At 39.4% G+C, this 20,136-nt stretch overlaps 1 protein-coding gene across 2 annotated transcripts in view; it reads left to right on the plus strand.

Annotated features, from left to right (window-relative positions):
• The window catches only part of LOC129408703 (beta-galactoside-binding lectin-like), a 25,466-nt gene extending 13,019 nt beyond the window's left edge, over positions 1-12,447 (plus strand). The window contains exons 1-4 of one of the 2 annotated variants that reach the window (XM_055153027.1): positions 7,009-7,084; positions 9,301-9,383; positions 10,153-10,324; positions 11,717-12,447. In XM_055153027.1, coding sequence (XP_055009002.1) covers positions 7,067-7,084; positions 9,301-9,383; positions 10,153-10,324; positions 11,717-11,863 — 420 coding nt within the window. In that variant the 5' untranslated portion in view covers positions 7,009-7,066 and the 3' untranslated portion in view covers positions 11,864-12,447. Of the gene's footprint in view, positions 1-7,008; positions 7,085-9,300; positions 9,384-10,152; positions 10,325-11,716 lie in introns of those variants that run through there. The other variant, XM_055153026.1, reaches the window with a different exon arrangement.
• Positions 12,448-20,136: the final 7,689 nt, after the last annotated feature.

Below are 20,136 nucleotides of genomic sequence, written 5' to 3' on the forward strand. Positions count from 1 at the left end.
GGTTGTTATACTACCTGTCCTTAAATGGATTTACTCCCTTGTATTTATCATGATAACTATTGTTAGGCATGTTTGTTTTGTGAAATATCTTAAAAGGTTCGTGGGAAGTAGTCACAACCAGGCAATCACTAACATTAACATGTTGTATTGAGCATATAGTCCAGTTTAGTAACTGTGTTATGTTTTTAAACACCTCATCAGTAGTATTCCATTTATTCCAATCTATTTTAAACATTTCTTTCCATAATCGAACATTCTGTTGTTGTCCTTTTAGTGCGGTGGGCATCCATTGTGCCACCAAATCAAGTCCCGCCGATGTTGATTGTCCAGTGTAGTATAGCTTACTAGTAGTGATCTGTCCATCAACCATGTTGCTTAATCCCAATAACGTTCCTGACCCTCCCAAAATGGTATCGTACCAGACCCGCTTTTGACGAGGGCATGGTGGAAAGGGTGGAAAGTTAACCGTCCAGTGTACTTTAGTTTTAGTCAATCCAGTTGCCAAAGGTTGGCACTACTTGTGCTGGGTCCGGTCGAGAAGTGGCTGGCACCACTTCTATTTTCATCCCATATATTGTTCTGTTCACAATGGCGGAAGCATTGACCAACCAGACCGCCATGTCAGATTCAGATACGGTTATGTTCCATTCAGTGCCGTTATGCCGCTCCACACGTTGTCTTACAGTCAGATTGTATAAACACAACGATACATTGCTGGAGATATGTATTATGCAGTCCGGGCTTACGACTGGTATCACATGACCTCTTTGTCGATAACTGAATAGCGTGCAGTTAGTCCGTACTCGGGTGGTGATACACGCACGGTTCGCCTCGCAGGTGAAGTTATCTTGTATCCTTATCAGGGTGCCATTTTTCCAGCCAAATCGAAATTCTTTAATTTGATGCAATTGATGTCCCATTACTTCTCCTTTAACGTATGGGATCATAGCCATCCCAGCCATGCAGCGATGTCACCCAGGCACATGGCCCATGAGCCTGCACCACAGTGTCCGAGGAGGGCCATACCTCCGCCGGGGTGGGCAGCCACGTGCTGGTCGTCTGCCAATCAACAGGGTCCACCAGGGCATCCCTGTTAACATAAAGCACTCCAGAACATGTTAACCTATTGCCTGGGGTAGCATTTGTCCCCAGGCACATTTACCCAGGGTTCTTATCCTGGGTACATTACGGTAACTATTTTTGTCATTACCTTGGGCTATAATTTCTGCCGCTTTAGGAGGCCCCTGAGGCTGTTTTACCCATACTTTAGCCCCAGTCTTATCAGTTGAGCCAAATCCTCCCTCTCCCCGCCCTGTCAAGTGCGTGGGAGGTTGGATTTCAACTGGAGTGGACATGTCACAAGGTTTTATTAACAACTGAGCAATTTTGTCTCCTTTGTTAATTACAAATGGTTCAGATTTAATATTTTGCAATACTACTCCAATTTCTCTTTGATAATCACTATCAATTACTCCTGCCAGAACGGTTACACCTTTAAGGGACAGTCCCGATCTGGGGAGGATGTGTCTGTACGTTTCAGTAGGGCACTGTAGGCCTAAGCCTATTTTTATTACAGTCGGAGCGTTTTGTAGAAGAGTGACAGTGTCCATTAATACCAAATCTAGATTCGCACCGCTTCAAGCAGGTGCTGTTTCCAATTGGACAGTGAGTTATCAACTGACAATTTTTCAAGGTTCCTTTCAACAACCCATTCATTCTCTCAATCAAACCAGCCACTTGGGGATGATATGGCACATGATATACTGTTCAATCAATTGCAAACATTTAAGCGTCGAGTTTTGGTTAGCAAATTTACACGGGTGTACTACAACTACGCCTGAATAAGTGTCTACAGCGGTAATTGAGTTTCGCCAGTGCAGTTCCACCGGCACATGAGGGCGGACGTCGTCTAACGACCATCTCATTGCCCTTATGCCCAGGGCCTGGCCACCTCCCTAATCTTAATAGCCTCTACGCACGTCCTCCAGATCAGGATACAATCCTGGCTTCCACTGTTTTCTGATTTTTCTCTGCTCCCTACGTTGCTTATCCAATAAGGGACGCATTTGATCAGGCACCACTTGCTGCACCTTACGGCGCCTGATCACTGGGCGAGCTACTGCCCCTCCGGGTGCAGGCTCATCATCACTCCAGATATTACCATCCCAGGTTTCTGGGTCCCAGTCCTCAGCCTCAACTTTTGCAATAAAAGCGCGAACCTGGGGCCGTGTCATGTCGCGAGGCGCCTTACGCCTGGCCTGTCTATGCTGTTTAGAAACTCTTCCTACAGCTTTCTCTGCCATTCGGGCGAGTCTTTCTACTTGTGACTCTAGCTCCGCATTTCTCTCCTGTAAATACCGCGCGTACTGTGCCTGCTGCTTCCATGCATGTGCGCAAATCCACATGCGCCTTCGTACTCCGGCCAGCGGAGCCCTTTTGTCAGGAATCACCCCCTGCAAGGTAGTCAACACAGCCTGGACATCCCCGGTCTGTACACCAGGTCCCCAGTCACCAGGGGTCCCCCCCTGGTCCAACAAACATGTATACACGGGCTGCCACAGCCCGGTCCAACCCGTCCCCATCTGCGGGGCGGTCTCCTCAGGCATTTTCTTGTTTCGTGAAAACATAGTGAATCTTCCCCTTTAATTTAGAATCCTGCCGACAACGCCAAAAATGTTTTGTGAAATATCTTAAAAGGTTCGTGGGAAGTAGTCACAACCAGGCAATCACTATTTCACATCAATCAATGCCAGCACACAATGAAGCTAGAGTAAACGTGTCTGTTTATTCCCCGCTTAACATTGTTACAACAAGCTAGAATAAATGTGCCTGTTTATTCCCCGCTCAACATTGTTACAATGAAGCTAGAACAAATGTGTCCGTTTACTCCCCGCTTAACATTGCAACACACACAATGAGGCTAGAATAAATGTGTCCGTTTATTCCCCGCTCAACATTGCAATCATCACACAATGAGGCTAGAATAAATATGTCCGTTTATTCCCCGCTCAACATTGTTACAATCATATCAATCAATCAATGGGTTTAAGCATCAATCATCACACAAACTGGCACATAAGAAAATCAAACTCACCGTTGACACTGGGCTGGAGAGCCAACAACCCACGGCAGAGTGGCTTAAAGGTTGTATAGAGGATTTTCCAAGGAACGAGAAATCCAGCGACTGTTTGTCCTTTTTCAAATGTTGCGCATGCTTGAAACCACCCCCCCTCCCCTACAGCTCCTACGTAGAAACGCCTTCTCCCGCCTCCTCCTTACGCCAGAAACAGGTTTGTTTACAGCCGGTGCTGCACATGACTTGTAAACAACTAACTACAGTGTTGGTTAGGCAAGACGGAGAAGTGAGGAGTGGGGGGAGTGGGTGCGCGGACATTTCGTTCGCGGACGAGACGTGAGGAGCAGGGAGAAGAGCGGAGCAGGGAGAGAGGAGAGGAGAGAGGAGAGGGGAGCGGTGCGCGGAGATTCCGTGCCTGGAGAAGTGAGGAGCAGGGGGAAGAGCGGATCGGGCAGCGGGGACAGGAGCAGGAAAGGGGAGCAGAGAAGGTTGCGCGGAGATTCAGTGCGAATGAACTAGCTACAACACGCAGCAGCAAGCGGACTCTTTCTTTGCCTTGAAAATTACGATTTCAGACATAGGATATCGCTTTCGTGTCCTGAAAAACGTTTGACTAGCTCTTGGAAATAAAGTACGTTTTCATAATAAGCAGAAGTGACCTGTCCAGGAGTAATTTGGCGACCAGTGCGTCAGTCTTTAGACCCTGCGTCTGCTTCAGTCGCGCCATCGCTGGAATGAATCTTCAAGAATCACCTTAGTTTAGCTTCGCTGCTTTTCCCCTTGTCTTCTTCTTTCAGCGACCTCAAAAACGGACTTTCTTTTGCGGCGAACTGCTCCTGGATTCTTGTCTGCCATTGCAACAAACTTTGTGCTAACTGCGAGGAAGATATAAGTAAAAAAAAGCCGCTAAGAACTGTTGCGTTGGTGGAGTAAACAGCGTCTGTGCGGCTTGCGTCTGTGGACTGCGTGACAGGCGTACGTAAACCACGTACCGGCGGCGCGCAGGCAAGTCAGTTACGCTAGAAACGTAGGGAGTTTGATTGACAGCCTGTCAGCTAACAGATAACGAGGCAGTGTTGTTATCTATTGGCAAATGTTTAGCCCCACCACGTCCAGAGTTGATGAATTTTTATTCTCTTTTTTTTGGTCATCATAATTACAAGGCTACTGCACCTCTATAATGCTATCATTGACAACTTGAAACAAAAACAAACAAACAAAAATCCTCCATACAACCTTTAAACCCGGCTGGGCGTTCGTACGCAACCCGCAGCAGACTCTAAAGTGGGTGCTTTCCCTCCGCCTCTATATATTCTCTTCATGCACCTGTGCGTGCAGAGAGGGCCAGTCTCCACCGCGCACACATACATGGAGGCGCATTCCTGTCCCATGTCCAGTCTTTTGAAACTGGCAATGGGGCAGGGTGCCCTGTTTTTCGTAAACACAGTGTCCTTGGCACAATCCCCACTAGAAGATAACGAGTTGTATAAGCATAATATTGACTTCGTGCAGGCATGCAGGCCTAGTGAATTGATCTCAGGACCATCTTATATGTTCCCACTACAATGTTCTATCAAAACTCAACCAATTTAAATTACAAAAATGTATTCCCCTGACAATACAATTCTAATACAGAGCTCTGGGTCAGATCGTTGTCCCTAACTGCCTACAAAGTTACAGAGGGCTTACATCAGGCATCTGACCCCTTCTGAATACTTCAACCCAGTTTTTATAAACATCCATATGAATATGCATATAATATGTTGAGCAGGTTCCCGCCTTGAATCGTCGCCTTGAAGTGTCAGCATTTCTTCTTTGGGGGAAGTGACAACCCCCTCCAAACCATTGTAAATTACACCAAGTCTGTTTAGATAAGCCAGCTCAATATGTAACTTCATTAAACAATATTCAAACCACCACTTGATACAGCCTTCACTAGAAACACTGTGTAAGGGGTTTAGTTTTTTGCTACACTTTGCTTTACACACTATCTAGCATTAGGACCACTTGAATGTGTTCCTCAGAGTAGAACTAAGCACAGAGTGACTAACACTAATGACTAAAAAAGGCAAAAGGGTGAGATTCCCTGTGTAGCTGAGTGTAAAGACGGGCTACTTTCTCATGAGGGAGAGTAAATTCAAAGGCCTAGTACATCTCTTCCAGGTTTAAGAATGTATATATTATCTTTTCTAAATATAAAATGTATGAAGAAGACTAAAAATGTATGCCTGTTCTGACCTGTGGCAACACATTAAAAAAGGAAAAAAGGAATGAAAGAAACAAAACGTTTGAAAAGGAAAAAAGAAAGACAAAAAGAGGAAGTTTTATTGTTTTATATGCAGAAAATTGTGCTTAAGTAGAGTGTGACAACAGAAGTAAATTTTGTGCATCCTTGGATCAGTCAAACTGTATGTTGTGAACTGTGCAGTGTCAGAATCGCTGAAACATCTGAGTCTGTGTCAACATTGTCAGCAAGAAAATAAGATGCCGTTAACGAATCCACCAATTCAGTTAACGGCTCCCCTAATTCTTAGATATTTTTCTTTTTTTTATTACCTGGTCCCGGAAGGGTTGACCAGGTTTAGTATTCACCCTGTGTCTGTGTGTCTGTCCACCCACGATAATTCTGCCATTTATGGACCAACTGTCACCAAATTTGGTACATGGGTCAAACCCCTGTGCCCGACGTTTGGTGTCGAGGTCATTTGAGAGTCACACGGGTCAATTGAAACGTCACGCCGTTATAAAGCACAGGCGATTTCGGCAATGTCTGAACCATCTGTGGGTTAAAATATTTACCTAATCATTACACAAGTTGGCACACACATAACCGGGGTACACTGGATGTTACAGGCTGAAACTGGGTCAAGCTCACTTGAAGCTCAAGTTAACCAAGGTCAAATATGCTTCAGTTTCTTGGTAATTTCTCACACAGAATAGCCTTCATTTCTAATAACAAGAATAGACTGTCCAGTTTCACATGAAAGTTCTCTTTTTCTGGCCATTTTGAGCGTTTAATCGGCCCCACAAATGTGATGCTCCAGATACTCAACCTGCTCAAAGGAAGGTCAGATTTATAGCTTTTCTAACCAGCTAAACTGTTTTCAGCTGTCCTAACATGATGCACAAGGGTTTTCTTATCATCCATTAGCCTTCTGACACAATACATAAACACATTGTACCATTAGACAACACTGGAGTGACAGTTGCTGGAAATGGGCCTCTATACACCTATGTAGATATTGCCCCAAAAAACAGACATTTGCAGCTAGAATAGTCATTTACCACATTTGCAATGTATAGAGTGTATTTCTGATTAGTTTAAAGTTATCTTCATTAAAAAAAACAGTGTTTTTCTTTCAAAAATAAGGAAATTTCTATGTGACCCCAAACTTTTGAACGGTAGTGTATCCTGTGGTCCAAAGCAAAAATAAATAAATAAATAAATGTGACAAAGACTTTTTGCCAAAATGTTATTTAAAATAATAATAATAATAATGAAAGCTTTTGAACATCAGCCATCTGAGTGTGCTATGCATTTTTTCACTTTTAAATTTTGTCACATTAGTCTTGCACATAGTAGTAAGACAAAAACTAGCCTAGAAGTATAGTTACTTCAAAACAGCAGTAAGCACTTGGTATGGTAAAAAGAGATTTAAGTAAAAAGTACTTGGTGATAAACCTACACTTTTACTTTTACAGTTACTCAACAAAATGCAACTAATAACTACCCTTTGCTTACTACTACTACCTCATACAGTATCTACTGTACTTTCCAAACTGTGTCCAAGTATCTGTTTCTTTGAGTTTGACTGTTTCTTGCCTTCCAGGGCTGCGTTCTGATTGGCTGTGGAGTCCACCTGTCACATCTAAGCCCCGCTCTCTGCTGCATAAATATCCAGCCCCAGCTCATACCAGGACCTCCAGTCTCCAGAACTCTCCACTCCTCCTTTCTCTTCCTCTGGGGCTGTAGCTGAAAAATCTGAAGAAATGAATCCAGGTTATGAAGTAAGTTAACTTTTCTTAATATTTATTATTATTATTATTATTAATATTTTTTTTTTATTATTATTTTATTTTGCTTGTGACAGTGACAGCAGCTTGGGACATACCACTGTTTGAGTGGTATGTCCCACTGCATGGTTATGTGTTTGGTTAAATGAAATAAAGGAAATCCGATAATATAAGTTACATTTGGAGAGTTTTTGACTTCTTTACGCCATATATGGTCAAAGTATTTCATCCCAATATATACTTAGTACTACTTACTACTGCAATATTTAATGCTATTACTACTACTACTTAAGAATACACTTTACTTACTAACTTAACTTCACCATGTGTAAAATATCTCTAAGATCATTCACACTTGCTTTGGGCCAAGTTAAGTCCTAAAGTAGACTTGGTTAGGTCCTGTTCTAGTCCCGGTTTAGCTCTTGGTTGGTCCCAACTTTTATTTATAACTTTAATAGAGTTAATAGAGACTTTAGACTCAGGGTCCTAGCCATACACAGATAGACAAATACCCACAATACACTACATTCATATATATGTACACACAGACACAGACAGATACAGACAGATACAGACAGACACACACAGACACACACACAGACACACAGACACACACACTACAGCGATGCTAGATCCATATAGTTAAAATACATACAGCTGCTCTTCCAATATTTCCAGATGCCAGAATAATATTGGGTGTCACTTTCCTTAATATCAGTCAAGCATGTTATAATTCCATTTCCATTTCTCCTGACCTTCCCCGAGGAAAACTACAGTTCACTTTGCAGTACTAATCACAATTAATTCTATTATCTAAGCTTACTTTGATACATTGATTACAGTGATATCACGCTTGGGGAGGGGGTTCTGCATGTAGATCTATGGCGGAATGTTCAGCAGTTGCCACACTGACACAATGCACAAACTGCAAAGAGTTAAGTCAGTTCTTTACGATCAGATTGCGTTCAAATAAAGCTCGGAAAGAAACAGAGCTTCAGACAGAGCGTGCCTACAGTTTTCTCTCTTTTGCAATTTTAATCTTCATGATTATTTATGTTTTGATTTGTTTTTATTATGATTTTAATGTATTTCTTATTCTGTAAAGCACTTTGAATTACTTTGTGTACGAATTGTGCTATACAAATAAACTTGCCTTGCCTTGCCTTAAGATGGAAAAGAGTTTACAAAAAAGATGGAAAAAAAGTTTTAAGATAGTCTGAAAACTCAAGAAAGAATACGAAACTGATTTAAACGGAGCATTTTCAGGAACCTGCAATCGGTACAAGTTTTCATTAAGGTTCCTTTAATGAAAATAAAGGGACTTGACACTAGTGGTGTGGAAGAGGAAGAGATGGAGAGCCTGAGGAGCAATGTTAAGAGGAGTTATAAATGTAAATATGGAGTAGTCATAAATGTAAATATTAATTTTAAAAGCACATTTTTACTTGCAACCAATTTGAATGAATACAGTTTTATGTAATTTTCAACTTGGGATAATGATCTGTTGTTTCATTTTAAGATAAGATCCATTTTTGCACAGAACCAGAACCAGAACTTTTTGTTTGTGACACTAGAGTGCTGATAATCAGCCACCATGCTGCTATGTGCTAATACAATTAACAATTATATTATTGATACCTGCTCAAATGAGGATCTAGTTTTGCATCAGTTTTTGTTCCTACCTGCTGTCAGTGTCTCCTCTCAAAGCTAAGCAGGACTGAGCCTGATTAATCCTTGGATGGGAGACCCCTAGGAACACGGGTACCACAATGGGCTCCAGTGGCTCTTGGGGTGGGGAGGGGGTGCAGCTCTAGTTCCAGTAAAGTGTGTGGTTATGATTGTCTGTAAAGAGTGCTGGCCCTCTTGTTTTATAAAAAGGCTCATTATGAAAGGTGTTTTTTCACAAGAAAACAAATGAAGAGTTTAGTGAAGGTTAAACTTGGCACTTAGACTCTGGCAGGTTGAGGTGTAATGAAGAACTGTATGAACTTTATGCTTTTACTGTTTCAAAAAGTACTACACTCACAGCTGAACCTGTGTTACCAGAGACTTAACCTGCAGATAGAGACACATCTAAGTTTGTCTCATTCTCAGTATATGGACAGACTGTGCCTCAAGTGAAAGCTCAGAAACTCCAGAATTCCTTCACTGAGCCTCATGTATTTCAGTTGTTCATATGATTTACTGTATGTCGTTCTTTGCGCCCACAGAGAGTAATGCTCGTGAAGAACATCACCTTTAAGGTGGGACAGACCCTGACTCTGGTTGGAAAGATCAAACCTGACCCCACAAGGTAACTCCATTCGACATGAGGTCAATAACCAAAAGTATGTGCACACTTTTGTATAAACTTAAAATAAGAAATAAAATACTTGTTACAGTTTTAACTTGCCTTTTGCATTAAGTCATTTTGGGAATTTCTAGGTCTGTCAGGTTTTGTTTCATTCACACAGTAATTTGTTATTATTAATCTGTCTACATCTCCAAAGCTAAAAATGTGCCACCTTGTGATGTCATGTAATGATAGTTTAAAAGTTAAACCATGTTATAATTTGTCAGAAACTCATCAAATACTCAGACGGTTAACAGCAGATCACACTAACGAGTAGCAGATTTTTTTTTTCATTTGTCCTGAAATGACTTCACGACATTGCTGAATGCTACATATATGACTGTTTAAGAAAATAAAACTGGAGAACGGATTAAGTGAAGAGCACTGGTGGTTAAAACGGGAGTTGAGCAGAAATATGGCGTCTTGAAAATAAACGATTAAATATTGCTCAAACATGCATGAATCACTCCTAATACAACTTGGAAAGTGTCAGTGAGAAGAGGAGACAACTATAACATGGTTAAAAGTTCTGAAAGGTCAGTTTTGCACAATAGGTTTGTCTAAATAAATAAATATTGTGATTTAAAATGTCCAAATTCTAACATAATAATCCACAGGTGTCATAGATTTTAACTCTAGAGCAGACACAAGCACAATCGGGCTTCTCTAACATTTCACTTGTGTGTTCTTCTGTGTTGAGTGACTGTATCGTGTGTGTCCTCTTGTGCAGGTTTTCGGTGAACATTGGTCCGAATGAGAACAATAACGCCATACACGTAAACCCTCGCTTCCATTATGGCTGTGATCAGAACACTGTGGTGTGTAACTCGTACAAGGATGGTGTGTGGGGCGAGGAGCAGAAGGAGACCAGCTTCCCCTTCAAGGCGGGAGAAGAGTTCAGGGTAACAAGACTCCATGCAATCACACTGTTACTTTCAGTTCTTTCTACTATTGGTTGGTTAAAAAAAAAAAAATGTCCCACAGTATGGCATTAAACATATCAACACATTAAACATCTGTAATTGAATCGAAAAAAAAAAAAGTCACACAGAGCATGTTGTTTGCACCACGCCCCTTTTACAGGGAAAACAATTCCTGAGAGCCAAAAAGTTGTTGAAGACGTGTGGAGACACTTTTTAAAATATTTCATCCAGTCCTTGTATTTGCAGAGGTCGCTGGTGCTAGACTAGTACATGTCAATGGTCATAGTTATCCTGCCACTAAAAACAGTCTTACCCACTCTGTTAGGATTTGTGTTTTTTGTTCTCTCCCCCTCCCTTTTCTGTTTCAGAGCTTGAATGTGGCAGGGGGCGTGGCTGGCTTTTTCCGGAGCAGACGAGACACACCTGCAATCAATCCCTTCATCTACCTCAGTATTTAGCCCTGGTCTTCTCATCACCACTTTGCCAGATAATTCCGTCCTGTTCGGTGTCTCCTGATCGTCTGCCTTTGCCTCCGGAGAAGTTGGCCAGCTCCCTGCCTCCTCAGCCTGCCTGCGTTTGTACAATAAACTGCTTAAACTTGACTTTGTTCTGATTCTGCTTTTGGGTCCCTCGTCCCCCACCTTAACACACTCCACAAAACACTTGAAGCAAATCTATTATTACACCAAACTGTCGATGCGAATGTCTGTGTTGATAGAATAATGTTTGAAATAAAACTAACCTTGCATCGCATGAATGACTCAACCGAACAAGGATTCCGAGTCAGAATCCAAGATGGTTACGCCCACTGTGACGTGTAAATATTAAGTGTTTATATTGTGTTTGGCCACTTCGGTGGTTTAAATGACAATTTCACTCACTTGTATTACTGCAATACTTTACCACATCCGTATCACTGCCTGTGGGTTTGGTAGTCGTGTTGTTGTGAGGGAATATTGAACAAATACTTGATTTATCAGGCGTTAACGTCCCTAAGGTTGTAATGGAAGAGAAATCATAACATAAAATGAAGTACAAATTTCAAAAATTAAATTAGTTAAACTGGCAGCATTTTCATAAGATGAGGGAACAGTCATAATCATAATCCATATAGCCCGACAAGCGAAACATAATAATACACTTCAAGCTCCGACGTGACGTCAAATCCGAGGTCCAAGTGGGAGTGGAAAGATAATCGAACACACGGTCAGTCCTCCAGGAACTGCCCAGTTATGCAGCTCTGTTTGAAATGTGCTTGTGGACGGAGTTTAGGCGTTTAGTCCCACTTTAAAGTTCTCGTACCTGGACCCACCTCTATACGTTCGATATCGTAGTTCCAAAAATTCTGAAACTTTTCTTTTACCATTTCAGATGATCATCAGGTTCAACCCGACTGAGTTCCTGGTGGTTCTCCCTGACTGCTCCTCCTTCAAGTTCCCAAACCGCCTGGGTCAAGAAACATACTCCTTGATTGGCATAGATGGAGACGCACACATCACCAGCTTCGAGATCAAATAAAAGTTCACATTTTTTATAAACATGTCTTGCTTTAAAATGCAGTAGGAAAGTGAAAGTCTTATGCAAAGTTTTATAATAAGTAACTCCGTGGACATGCTGTCACCCGGGTTTGATTGAGTTAATGAATTAAAGGTCCTATATTTCACAAAATTGACTATTGTGAGCTTTTAGTCATGTTAGAAGGTTGTCTAGTGAAGGTGTATAGAGTTTAAAAACACAGTGGAGCACTTCCTGTATTACTACAAATCCATGTGAGAGAAGAACTCCGCAACCCTAACCCAGGATTTGTGCGTTAAAATATGTGATTGAAACAAAATACAACTCTAGGTGTGTTTTTGATGAGGAAGCAACATTATAACAAAGAAAATCAGAAAAATAGGTGAAATATTTAAACAGAAAATTTTGAAGCTTGCGTAGAGAATTTGCTATTTAATGCCAATTTCAAAGGTCCATTCTTTGTGTCGATCTGTTACTGTTCATTGGAGCTTCTGTTTAAGACTTGTATGTTTTGTCTCCAACATTCCGCAACGGTGTGAGTTCATTTGAATTGACCTGTAACAGTATAAAAACGTGCTCAAACTGAATTCATTGTCTTGTTTTATTGCGGCGACGGACAAGACTGTGGAATATTGTTGACGCTTTGCAGCTGATGTTGTCAAAGTTCACTGGAGGTGTGACGCTACATGTGTGTCTGAGGCTTTCTTAGACTTTAATCTGAGCTTTGTTTTAGCACAATCTGACCAGAAAAAACTGACTTAGGTAACATTTACACTGAAATGAATCACCATATCACTGTATTGGAAAATTTGCGTCCAGACACGTCGTTTCTGTGTCCGTTCTCTATCCACACAGTAATGTGAAGCTGCCTGAAAAACTAGTCACATGACTTGGTTGGCGTCACGTCGTCCCGCGGGCGGTAAAAATAAGGAAGTAAAAATGTCTGAAGTTGCAGCAGCCAATTTAGAGCTGAGGAAGATGGCCAGCATGAAAGTAGTAAGTAGTTCTATCTACGCTGTACACATATGTAGAACCTTTCCCTAACGTGATGTCGCTGCAAAGTATCAGTGAACAACATGATCATGGAAACAAGCAGGATAAGGCCCTCCTCCAGCCCAAGTAAGAGTCAGGTTTGTGGAGATGCAAGCCTGCTCAGAGTCAGGATTATAATCATGATAAATAATAATAATAAAATATTATGTTATATATCAATTAACAATGGTTTAAAAAACAAAAAGCTTTTATGGTAATCTCTTAGGGTAAAAAGTTACATACTATAGCTTAGTTAAGGAAACACTGAGAGGCAAGAGAAAAAAAAAAGAAAAAAAAGACCCAGGTCATTTGGGCTCTATTTTCTAAGTGTTGTTTTTTCACAAACTTTTTTTTTTTCTTTTTCTACAAAAAAAAAAAAAAAATTCTAAAAAAGAAAAAAAAAAATTCTAAAATTTTTTTTTCCAATTTTTTTTCTACAAATGTATATATATATATATATATATATATATATATACTCTTTTATTTTATTTATTTATTTATTTTTTCAAAGTGAAATAAAAAAAACAACAAAAAGACACCGCTCAAAACCTATGCGTTTTCCCACTGGTGGAGCATTAGTTTCTGGTGTTAGCTGCTGGGTTAGGATGTGGGAAGCCGAGGTTCAAAACTCACCTGCTCCTGGTTACGTGCTGAATATAGTCTTTTCATGAGTTTTACTTCTGAGTTCTTTTTTATGAGTAATATGAGAAGTACGCTCGATGCATCACTGATCACAATACAGGCATAACACGCTGTTTTTCTATTGTACTTTAGTTGCTGTTGTACTTTGTTGATGTGCTCCTGTTTAGCTTATGTGGCAAAGGACTGCAGTATCGCGTAAAGGGGTCGGCATTTGAGTTTTAAGGTAGATGACTTGTTTTTTTGTCTTTGCTTGTGTTTTCCTCATGGAGTGGCACTCAAAGTGCCCCTGGTTTAGTCCTTGTTTAGTCCTGGTTTAGTCCTGGTCCCCTCATGTCTCAGGTCACTGTAGGACAGTACTGTAGATATCATGAGCCTATTGCAGGTTGTTTTTACCATTGCCAATGACTCCGGTTTGACATTTAATTTGTATCCCGATGAGCTCCTCTCACCAGGCATGTTTGCTTGGAGCATACCCTACTCCCGTGTTGGACAAGAGCGGTTTTACGCACACTTCCAAAAGTCGCTTGTGAATGTTGTAATAACACAAATATCCACACAAATCCCATCTGCGTCAGGGCGCACCTCAGTTCCACTAAAATCTGAGAGGCAATGCGGCATCCTGTCTTCCAGCCTGGAGCTTTTGTGAGCCAGAATGAACACGTATGTAACAAGGAGCACATGAGATTCAAACCCCAGCCTCCCACGTCCTAACCTAGAGCCTAACAGCATGAGCTAATCTTCCACTAGGTTGCCAACACTGAAGTTTTCTACTTACAAGAATAAACTGGAAAAAAATGGTCTGAGCAATGTTTTTTGAGTTGGTGGGAAAAAAAACAAAAACAATTAGAAAATAGAGCCCAAATTATCTGCCTCTTTTTCTTTTTTTTTTTTTCTCTCTTGCCTCTCAGGGCTTCCGTACTTAGTAGAAGTCTGCATATAGAAAATATTCTGAATATGAACTCTGTTTCTAATAGATGTTAGAGCTCCTTCTGATGTCAGCAAAGGGAATGAACAATGAAAAAACAAGTACTCATCCCCCTTGAATTTTGTGTCAACATAAAATAAATTTTGTGATAGTTCATGGGCTTAAAAATTGCACAGGAGAAGTCTGGATTTTTACCTGTGACGCAAAAATCCAAGCAAAACGCGAACTGAGAATTTTTGAGGCACAGAAAAGATGATTTTTCAATAACGGATTAACGAAACAAGCGAGAATGAAGCAAAATACAACTGCTGGTATGTTTTTGACGAGAGGACAACATTATGACATGGCTTAAAGAAAAAAAAAAAAAAAAAAGATCCACAGACACACACGTAGACCTGCTGTACAAGAGTTCACCACCAGATGTCACCATTTCCTCATGGAAGTCTATGGAGCTGCAGAGCTGAATTGCGAGTTTTCTGCCATAAACTGCAACGTCTATCATTTTGAGACCTTGCAAAGATAAAAGAAGTAATCATCGATAGTGGTGTAGTGGGTTGCGTTCTTGCCCAGGAACCAGGGGGTAACCAGTTTGAATCTAACCGTGAGTTAAAAAATTGTGAGCTTAAATGTTTCCTCCTCCAAAACAGACCTGGAGTTGTGTTTTGTTTCATTCACACATGTTTGAGTAATCCTTTATTATTAGTCTGTTTACATCCCCAAAGCTCAAAACCCTCTGTTCCACCTTGTGATGTCATGAAGTGGTAGTTTTCTTTAAGTCAAGAGCTTTTACACCTTTCACCTTTGGTTCAGTAGAGATCGGCAATTCCTTGGCTGAAATCACTCAAATGATTCTAGTGAAGGTGTATGAAGTTTAAAAACACGGTAGAGAACTTCCTGTGTTACCACATGACATCACAAGGTGGAACACAGTGTTTTTAGTTTGAGAGAAGAACACAACTTCAGGTTTGTTTGTGACGAGGAAACAACATCGATCAGAAAAAGGTGCCGTAATATAAACCCTTTAATGTAAAAAATGAGTCATTATTTTGAATTTTATTGTGACAGTAAATTAAAAAATAAATCAAAATACTTTTTAACATCACAGATATTACAGTATTTAGCTGGTTAGAATATATTTTTTCTCTTTAAATTCCGCAGGCCACATTAATGTCCATTATGGGTTTGGCTTTGGGAACAGTTGGGACGTCCACACACTGGTCCAGCCTGAGGTGAAAATTCTGAGGGTCGTCAGGGTTGTCACATGACTCACGTCTTGAACACCTGCAAAAAATAAAATACATGAATAAATGAAAACCACCAAAGGAATTATTTTGACTTTGTTGGAACTACTGCATATTGTGTTCGTGAGTTTTCAGACTAACAAACGTAGGCGCTGTTTCAATACACTTACCGTATTTTTCGGACTATGATTTGCACTTTTTTTTCATGATTTGGGTGTTTCCTGCGACTTATACTCCAGTGCAACTTATATATTAAAATTTTCACACAGACAGATGCAAGATGCATCTGCATCATGCAAGATAACTCTTCTCTCATATCAACGACTCTGCAGACGTGGTTGTCTTTAAGCGGGTTTAATGACGCTTGAAAAGGTGAAACTGTAGAGCAGACAAACGTAACATTACAATATGTCTATAACAATTACAAAAATACAAAGTAACAACTGTAAGTACAAGGTTGTAACTCCACACACTGAATAATTATCATATTACAATGCTAGTATTAAAAACAAACAAGTAATTACGAGTTACAAGTACAAGCTGTTGAACATAGGTAGAACTACGTACCGGCGATGCAACTTCAAAATAAAATTAAAAAAAGCAGACTCAGAAAGCAACTGCGTGCTGCCATGTCTGCTGTTTACAACCGTTACCACCGTTCAATAAAGTTTGATTTGGTATGTGCTCTGCGTGCAATTTCAAAGGTGTCCACTAGATGACACCATACACAAGCGAAACTTAAGAATTATAAAAACAGGTGAATTATACATTTAAACATTTTTTAAACAACTTTTTATGCATAACAGAACACCGGTGTTACGGACGGTGTTGGTGGTGATGGCTTGGCTTTGCAAGGATCGAGGTACGGCAACTATTAAAAAACATATTTATGTAAAAGTGTTCCGTAGTGGTTGCTTTTGCTTATTTTGGTGTATCTTTTTCCTTTAGTGTTGTGTGCCCTTTTAGTATGAAATTTTCCTGTCTTCTTGTAGTTTTGAGTTTTACTTCGTGTCTTGATTGTTTGCCCCGCCCTCATGGCTGGCTTCTTGTGAGCTTCAGGTTGCTGTTGTTTTTAATTGTTGTATTGTAATTTTTCTGTTGCATGTGAAGCACTTTGTGCTACATTTCAAATGTATGAAAAGTGCTTTACAAATAAAGTTTGATTGATTGATTGATGTGTTCCACCCTGTGTCTGTGTGCTTTTATACCCTGTGTTCTTCTCTGCCCTTTGTTGGTCCATTATCATTTTCAGTGTCTCGTCTTGTCCTGTCATGGCAGTTTAGTTTCGATTTTTGGGTTTATGGATTTTTTGGTTCTTTTTATTAACTTTAAATAACTTCCATGAGGAAATGGGGACATCTGGTGGTGAACTCTTGTACAGCAGGTCTATATGTGTGCCTGTAGATTTTATTTTTATTTTTTTTAGCTTTAACTTTAAATAAGTCCTGCATTTTAGGTCCACTCCTGTTTTTTTCTTGACAGAGCTAAAGGTTTCAAATTCTTAAATAAATATGAAACAATAATAAATATTTCTTAAACATGCGAATGAGACAAAAAAAAACCCAGGTGTGTTCTTGAAAAGGTTATAACTTGGCTTAAAGCTCACAGGAGTTTTTTTTGTGTGTGTGTGTAATATAGGACATTTAATAATATTCCGGTCAAGCGGTAACGGAGGGAAACGGGTAGATTTTTTACATTCAAATAGCTCTTATTCAGAAACTAGAGGGACTATTGAAATAAGTAAGGTATTAGAATGTAGGAAAGAGTTAACACTCCAACAGGGTAAAGTTAAACCTGTGATATTCTTTCAGGTTGTTGACAAAAAATTTAAAAACTCATGTCGGTAACGTAGGGAATGAAATATGCAGCACTTTTTGGGCAATAAATACAAACAGTGATAACTCTTGGTTCTCACTTACATATCCTTAACAAACTGGTTTGAATATTTGCTTCATATAGTTTTCTACCATATGGCACAAGATTAGGTTGAAAAACCTCTTACTTTTTGAGTTTTGAGATTTTTTATTAAGAAAGGTCATGGTAACGGAGGGAAAAGTAACGGAGGGAAAATTGTGCAAAGCAAGTAGAAGGTGCATGATTTTGCATAATTTGTCACTTTTTTCTTCTGAATACTTTAATATTCCTTCAAAATGAAAGGAAACTATTTCTATAAAATATGTCAATCCTTCCAAGCAAATTTTTATCATTTTAAATACATAAAAAAAAAAAAAAAAAAAAAAAAATCATGTACCTTCATCAACAGTTCAAAGATCGAATAACACAAGATATGATGAAATACATCCATTTATTTACATGATTTGCAGGTCTTTGAAATTTGGGAAATATTTTTTGTTCCATGTTTCATACATGGTCTGTTTAAAACGTATGTAACTTTAGAACCAAAAATGGTACAGAAAAAAGGTAAACAGTTTCATAAACTAGAACAGGGGTGTCAAACTTATTTTGGTCCGGGGGTCGTATCCAACCTACTTTGATCCCAAAGGGGCCGGATCAGAAAACTCATGGTATATAAACCCCAAAAACAGCAATAAGTTCAAATATGTGTGCAGAGAAACGCAAATCTATTACAGAAATCTTTTTTAATTGATGAACTCTTTCTTTTACAAAATATTACAGTATAATATTATGAAAAAAAACCCAACAATTTCAACACAATGTTTTAACATTAACTTGTATGCAAATAGGAATAAGTCAATTTTTCTTGGAAAATCCTGCACTCAGCGTCCACTTTTCTCATTTTTGACATTTTGCTGATGAGGGTGTCACATTCAACAGTCAAAACGATCGTCCTTTAAGAGCGTTTGGAAAGAGGCAAGTCTTCATTTGTGCTGCTCTGGAGGGAGGGGCCACGTACAGAGACGCTGGAGATGCTGCTATGCTGAGCGGAACAGAAAATGACCAATATTTTAATAGAAAATATGATTAAAATATTTTAGTAGAAAATCAGCCAAGGGCCAGATTAAAGGTCTTAGAGGGCCGGATCCGGCCCCCGGGCCGTATGTTTGACACCTGTGAACTAGAGTACATATGTATCTGTTGAATACATTTTTATATCAGATGCATTAACTTGAATTTTTGGCCTTGCTGTTTACTTCTGCTTGACCGGGCCCCTATTACTAGACATTATGACAAAATATATAGTAGTTCTTTATAGTTTAAAAAGTTTTAAATATTACAAATTAAGTTATGTTCAAATTGTTGCCACATTTTTTAATCTTGTCCTAAAAGTGTCAAAACTTAAATGATCTTTATACTGTTTGCTGTATGTGTGCTTTGGCCCATTTTTTTCAAACTTTTTTTTTTTTTTTTTTTTTTTCTGAAACACTGAAATCTCCTGACTGTCTTGAGACTGGCTGCGAGGACACAACACACATGATGTTCTGAGTGAATAAGTGACTAAACAGAATATTCACAGATTGCATAAGAGTCACCCCATAGACCTGTTAAGTCAGCAAAAGTTCTGCATGCAGTTTTGCCATTTCCCTACAGCATGCATCCAAGTTTGTGCATTTTTAGCAGTCAATATATGAGTGTTATCTGCTCTGGAGTGATAGGTGATAGTGTTAGGTGATAGTCTGGTTTAGTCCATATTGTGTAAAGTGGGCAAAACCTAACACAGGGGTCTCCAGCCTTTTTTCTCCAGTGATCTACTTTTACCAAACAAAAATGCCAGAGAGCTACATTTTAGTTTTTGCAAGAAATTTAGTACATATAAGAGCCACGGCGAGCGGTACAGTTAGATGCCTATAAACTATAAACTATTATCCAGGGTTTCCACTCTTTTTCATTGACAAAATTTCAAAACTTTTCCATGGCTTTTTCATGATCTGAAGTGAATTTTCCATGACTTTACGGCACTTACATGTGCAGAATTGATCAGACTTTTAGGGCTAAATATGAAATGTTAACTCTTTCCACTGGGATTATAGTTTTTTACCATTGAAAATACAGTCATTTATTGTCTCTTTTAAACAAAAGGTGCATATATTCAGAAATAATCATAATAGTCTTATGAAAACTTAACAGAACGCTGTAGCTGCGTGAAAGAGACAAAAATTCCATGACTTTTTGAGGATTTCCATGATTGTAGTATACAAAGTTAGGCATCAAAATAATAAATTTACAGTTTTAGTTTTTCTTTACAGTACATATAATTGATTATTATTTATTGAACTGCATGGAAGGGAGTGGAGAGCTCCAGGGTGAAGACCTCTGACCTAACATCATCTGCTTACGATTAAAAAGTAAGGATGACCTGATATGGAGCCAATATTAATTCCACAGCAATGACCATAAATTCAAGTAGAGATAACAAATGAACTTTTCATATTGGCCAATATCGGTAGCATTTAAACATCGATATCGGTCGATACTGATGCTGGAACCAACGTATCACACGTCTTTATAAAAAGTAT

This window comes from Boleophthalmus pectinirostris, unplaced genomic scaffold (assembly GCF_026225935.1).
Source record: "Boleophthalmus pectinirostris isolate CB_2022bp ecotype Guang Dong unplaced genomic scaffold, ASM2622593v1 HiC_scaffold_17, whole genome shotgun sequence".
Taxonomy (NCBI): Eukaryota; Metazoa; Chordata; class Actinopteri; order Gobiiformes; family Gobiidae; genus Boleophthalmus; species Boleophthalmus pectinirostris.